General features: G+C 38.9%; 1 protein-coding gene across 1 annotated transcript; it reads right to left on the reverse strand.

Moving 5' to 3' along the window:
• Window positions 1-1307: 1307 nt before the first annotated feature.
• LOC102214499 (nuclear factor 7, brain-like) lies at window positions 1308-6666 on the reverse strand (the record flags this gene model as incomplete). The annotated part of the gene is made up of 3 exons (XM_005754952.2): window positions 1308-2472; window positions 6395-6464; window positions 6565-6666. Coding segments are annotated over 3 exons (1332 nt in total), but the record flags the coding sequence as incomplete, so codon positions are not given.
• Window positions 6667-6670: the final 4 nt, after the last annotated feature.

Consider the following 6670-nt stretch of genomic DNA (forward strand, 5'->3'; position numbering starts at 1 on the left):
TAATGTTTCACACTGAGGATCAGACCAAAGTGAGAATCAGTGACTCCATCAAAACAAACTGCACAAGTCTTCTCTGATATGCAGTTTAAGAGAGCTGAGCTTAAATGTGAATGCAGGTCTGAAAACAAAATCTGATTATGATTGTTTCAATAAAACAGCTTCAGCACAACAAGAATATTTAAAAACCAATAGACGCAAATAATTTCTTATTCTAAGGAGTCGGTTAAATATAAAAAGAACAATGAAAGTGAGTTTCTATGTTAAATAAATCTTAACTAACGACTGAATGTGTCTGAAAAGCTGATTTTCAGTCAAACACAACAACAACAGAATCACTGAATTTGATTTATTTCACGTCACACAGACATTTTGTGATTCTCAATAATCAAAGAGACCAAATAAAGAATAACATTGAGGTAAAAATCAAAGGTAGGACCTATTTTCATTCACTGAAACACTGAGACTGAGAGCGAAGTTTAAAAATCAAAAAACTGATTATAAGAGAGGATCAGAAGATTCAGAAATCTTTCAAACTGTGAGAGACGCCTGCTGCTGATTGAAGTTAAAAATAACGCAAGAAAAAATATTTTTAATCAAATCAAGTGTAGTTACACTGATGAGACAGTTTTTGAACTTAGAAGTCAATTCTTTGATTTATTTATTTTTTTAAGTAGATGTGTTACTTTAAAATGGTTGTTTAACTGAAAACAAGATGGTGATAATCAGGATAATTAGGATCCGGTAGTTTTAAAGTTGACTCTTGCTGGTGTGACACAAGTTTAATCATTAATCCTTTTTTCTTTTAAGAAGTGTCACAGTTTACTGTTCACACTCAACAACTTTGAAAAGCAAAGAAATCATCATCATTCAGATTTAAAAATTATCGAATATATTCACATGAACAACATGAATAATATTGAAAATATGAATTAAAAAAAAATATAAAAAGTAAAATTTCCTTACAGAAACTCGAGTGGGTCACAAGATTTTCACATAAAAAAAGTTGCTTTCGGTTCATTGAACTGCTAATAGTTCCACTAAATCAACAAAAAATAACTAAAACCCGATAATTAAGTTAGAAAGTTTGATGAATAATTTCCCTAAAATTAACCCTGCTGGACTGAAAAAACCCCAAAACAAGCAAGTTTATACTTTTGGCAATATATTGTACTTTACATGATATAAATAAAAAATTTCCCGGAGGGCCAATTGTGCTCACTGTTTTTGGACTGAAAATCTCATCTTCCAGTTTAGGAAAAACCTTCAAGAAAAATTACCACACAGACTGTTAAAATAAAGAATCACTTTACAATCAAATCTCATTCTCACAGATTTTGATTTCAGAGGTTTTGGCGTCTCCTGCCTTCCAAACATGAAAATATGGGAAGAGTTTCTCAGTGAAAGTGTCTCTGTGGGTGCAGATCAGAGTCATGTCTTCAGGGTCATAGAAGGACACCTCCCCCCTGTCATAGTCCAGCTGGACTCTGATCCTCTGGAGACTCTTCTTCACTGTCACAGTCTGACCATCACCATTAGTGTATTTTCCACTGTGATGGAATAAACACCAGATTCCATATTTTGGTGAAACAAAACACTCTCCCTTCCTCTCAACTGACTCTTTAATTAAACCCACATTCCAGTCAGGATGGTCTCCCACCTCCACCTCCCAGCTGTGTTTCCCTGAGCTGAAGCCCTCAGAGCCAAAAACAGTGGCATAATTTGTGTTTCTCTCTGGATTATCAGGAAGCTGCTGCTTTGTGTCTCTACGTATCACACTGGTCAGATCATCAGACAGATAAAGCCAGCCACTTGCAGTGTTTGGGTCCAGAATGACAGGACTGAAGTGGACCTTCTCCTTCATCTTCTCCCACACTCTGAAGGACAGGTTGCCCAGGTGTTTGGCCACATCTATCAGTGCTCCTGAGACCAGCTGTGGATCTGACACTGAGCTCTGGGCTCTGGCTCTGCTCTGAGTGTCTTTATAACTGCTGAGGAATGGCACGCTGTGTTTCTGCAGCTCTTCTTCAACAGCAGAGATGCTGTCTGACAGAGAGGAGATCTGCTCCTCAATCATCTTCATCTCTTTGCTGATAGTCCTCCCCTTCTGCTCCTCTTCCTCCCTCAGAGCTGCCAGTGTGGACTCCTCTTCCTCTTTCAGGAACTGCTGGAGCTTGTTGAACTCTGCTCTGATCTGCCTCTCTGTGGACAACAGCTGCTTCTTCATGTGTTCCCTCATTTCATTGTATGTTTCCTCCACTTGTTTGTATTTGTTCCTCTTGTCCTGCAGAGACTTTAAGTCAGATTTCAGCTGCTCCTTCAGGTCACTGACTGCTTCTTCTACAGGAACCACTTTGTGACTCTGGTGGAGAGAAAACTCACACACAGGACACACAGCTCTGTCTTCATCCTCACAGAACAGTTTATATCCTTCTTGATGTTTGTTGCAAACCACCACCACTTCTTTTTCTTTTTCTGTCAGATATGATTCAGATTTCTGTCTCAGTGTAAAGGAGTCAGCAAGTTGTTTCAGTGCAAAGTTGACAAATAGAACATCTTTTGAAGATTTTCTTTTACAACCTGGACAGTTTTTGTTTTTAGTTTGTTCCTTGTTGCAGGGAGCTTGAACAGAAGTTGTGGTTGCAGCTCAGAAACACAGGATCTCTGAAAGTCTTTGAACACACATGGCAGCTCAGGAAATTTTCAAGAACTTTTTCATCCATTTGATCTTCCTTCTTCACCAAATTCTTGTTGAATTGTCTATTTTTCATAGTCGTATTTTTCAGCAGGAGATCTCACACCTTGCAGTGGAATTTAAAGTCTGTGTGACAGTGTGGAAATGTTTTCATTCATGACTGTTAAAAACAAGTCAACCAGGCGATGGTGTTGTCGTAATACAATCTTAGAAGATCTTGGCAGTTTTGTTTCCATACAGAAAGAAAATAAAAGAAGAAAATTATATGTTGAGCTCTCAGGATTTGCTTTTACTTAAATAAAGTATAAAAATGACAGAAAGAAGGAGAAATCTGAGTTGTTTTAGTCTGCTGAGGAGAATTTCAACTGACAGATACTAAACCAGTTTTACAACATTTTTGTTTTTCAGCAACTGCCACAGGAAACACTTTCCCAGCATGACTTTAACAACAACATCAACATGCATAGAAAATAAAGAAATCTTTTCACATTTTTTATCAAATCCAAATCAAGACTGAACCAAAAGAGAAAGTGTAAAATGCTAAAAAAAAAAAAAGAGCAGTCATGTTTTAATCAAGATGATATAAAAGTCAGAAACAGACATATTGTTACAAAATGCCTATCCCAGCTGTCATATCGAGACACTCTAGTCTGCCCCAGGGCCAACACACGGAGACAGATGACTGTTTTCACCCACATTCACACCCACGGGCAATTTGAAATCATCAGTTAACTGTGGGAGTAGTTGGTGGAAACCCAGGCAAACAGAAAGCCAGTTTGTGGATTCAAACTCAGGACTTTCTTGCTTCTTGCCACCACGCTACCATATTCAGACACAGTACAAGGTTTTAATGAATGTATCTGCAATATTTTCAGAGATTAGTCTATTAGAAGCAAATCATATTACATATTAAAAAGTGTCATAGAGTGAAAATAAATTGTGTTATAATAGTGTTTTTCAAGTTCCTGGGTACCACCATGTCCCAGGAGGTGAAGTGGGAGTCAACATCTTAAAAAGACCCAGCAAAGGATGTACTTCCTGAGACAAGTGGGGAAGTACAGTCTTCCACATGAGCTGCTGATCCAGTTCTACACTGCGGTCACTGAGTCTGTCCTGTGCTCTTCCATCACAGTCTGGTATGGTGCAGCCACTAAACAGGACAGGTGCAGACTGCAGCGGACTGATCATCGGCGCCCCCCTGCCCTCCACCCAGGACCTGCACCTCTCAAGAACCAGGAAACACACAGGGAAAATCATCACAGACCCCTCACACCCTGGACACAGACTTTTTGACCTGCTGCCCTCTGACAGACGGTATAGAAGCCTGCAGACCAGGACCACCCGACACAGGAACATATTCTTTCCCCTCACCATCTCCCTCCTAAGTCTCACATTGCTTCACACTGCTAGACTGCAATAGATGTGTGTGTGTGTATTGAGTCATTTACATATTGTTGTGATCCGGTAGAGACACCATCTACCGGAAACAAATTCCTTGTATGTGTTTGAGCATATGCTTGGCCAATAAATGCAATTTTGATTGTGATTCTGTTGAGAAAATATCAACTTTGTCTCCATCTTGTGGTTTTTGCAGGAACAAAACTGTTCACAGTTGCGTCCACATGATCAGGTTTTATTGCAGTACATCAGGAGTCAGTGTTTGGTGAAATTATAAGTAGTGTGCATGAAGGTTGTGCTGTCCATTAGCAGGATGAGATCATTATTAAGCAACATTTCTTTTTTCTGAACATTAAAGAGAAATCTCAGTTTCAGATTTTTATTTTTTAATTTTTTAATTTTTGGAATTTTGGAATCACCTCACAACATGCTGGGAAAGGCCTAGCAGGGTAGACAAAGTTATTAAAGGAAAACAGAAAATCACCACTTCAGATCCACTGTCCCCTGCATAAATCAAGTCATGCTCCCTCCCAGTGTTTCATAGTGCCTGGGACGTCATGGGCCAGATTGTAGCAAAGCCACTCCAGACAGAAGAATAACCAAGTAGAGCACACGTGGATAAATAGGTGAAAACTACCTGTAGCCATTTCCTTTGACTGTGCTGGGTTCCTCATGTAGTTTGAAGTGACCAACAAAATGTTGGACTTATTATTAGTTGTTTTAGATATTGTAATGTTTTATTGTTTCTGTACTGATATATTGTTTTACTTAGTGATTCATAGTTTTATTCTCTGAAATGTTTTGATTCTATTGGCATGCTGGGAATTCACTCACTTTGTCTGCTGATAGAATTTGTTTACATGTTTGTTTAGTGGGGTTGGTTGGCTTCCTGCAGTTGTCAGATATGTCTTCTCATGTTTTTCCCATTTTTCATACAGTTTTAGTAATGTTTTTAATAAATAGCCAGTTACGGCACTTAACCTGCACTTACTGTTTTGGCTTCTTATTGAAGCCTCTGTGTCATTTACCCTGGTCTTACTGTTTTTATTTATTTATCCTATTTTTCTATTCCTTTCAAATGTGTCTGCTAGTGGATCTCTGTGACACCGGATGAGGCAAACAGAAACCTCTAAGTTGCTCTAATAAGTTTTCTTTGTCATGTACTGTGTGCAGTAGGCAGGAATGGTGGAACAAGAGGTGAACTTCTCCTGTCAAATACTAAAGTTGTTCCATAAACTACTCGTGTTTTATGCTTGTCTCTGTGCAGTGTGGACCACAACAACAAAAAATCACCTAAATTGATTTTTGTTTCACGTTACAGAGGCAACTTGCTGAACAGTTTAGTGATCAATATTCTATCAATATTCTATGTGAGCTAAAAATAAAATAGAAATTTAGTAACTGAGTTACAATATTCTAAAAGTAATTAATTACTTGAAAAGTAACTATTGCGTTACTTTAAAAAAAAAAAAAAACGTTTAACCCACTGGGGTCCAGGGTATAATTGGCCATTTTTAACTACTTTTGATTTTCCCTCCACATTTCACCTTTAAAAATTATTTATTTGCCTTGTTTGGTATCATTCTTTTCAGCATAACCTCACGTGTCTGAATTTACAGTTATGTTTTCATTTTGACATACTGTATTAATACAATTGATCGAAAATCAGTCAAAAAACATAAAATCCGAGTAGAAAAAGTGATATTTTTACTGTAACAACCACAAACATGTTTAATGAATCATATTTGATAACTTTAAATGCAAATATAAATTGTCAATTTTAAAATCCTATGCACAAGTTTTGCAAACAACAAAGTTATTTGCATCCATTTACCTTTTACCCTTTTTAAAATAACCATTTCAAACTATTTACATAACATCAGCTGTTCTGCATTCAATAAGATGCCACACAAATTATTTGCGCCACTCCAAAAACATAATTTCTGTCCAGTGTCCACTATAAAGGAGAACATCACAGCCTGATACCTGCAGGTCTGACAGCAGCAGGTGTATCACTCCTGTCACCTTATTGTTCTGACACAACACAAAACTATACACAACACTACACACTAACTACACACTCCAAACACGCTAAACGTCACAAATCTCTCACATCTCAAAACTCGCTCTCTCTCTTTTTCTGCTCTCTCTCTCTCTCGCTGTCACTCCTAAAACTTCCCTTTTTTTTGTTTGTTTTTTTGGGTAATAAGATGCGGTAAGCTAAACACAGCTTCAGCCGTCTGTTTGTTGAAAAATAGTAACGGACTGCATTTGGCGCAGGGTGCTGCCAGTGCATCGAGCCACCTGGGGGGCTCCTCAACTGGTAGGGGGGTGTTACATCTTGCAGGAGCTCTCCTCTCTTCAGGAGCTCACTCTGCAGGAGGGGGGGATATAGGAGAGGTGGAGGAAGATCTCAGTCTGGGAGTCTATTGTCTCGTGTAGTCTGGAAGATGAGTGGATGACGTGGTGGGTACAGTTTTCTCTGTGGTGGGGTCGGGTGGGCTGTCCCGGGCTCTGTGGGGCCGGGCGGCGCTGCTGTACTGCCCCGGTCCGGATGGGCCTGGGCCGCCCTTTCCCTGG

This window comes from Pundamilia nyererei, unplaced genomic scaffold, assembly GCF_000239375.1.
Source record: "Pundamilia nyererei isolate P.nyererei 1_Seehausen unplaced genomic scaffold, PunNye1.0 scaffold00774, whole genome shotgun sequence".
In the NCBI taxonomy this organism is placed as follows: domain Eukaryota; kingdom Metazoa; phylum Chordata; class Actinopteri; order Cichliformes; family Cichlidae; genus Pundamilia; species Pundamilia nyererei.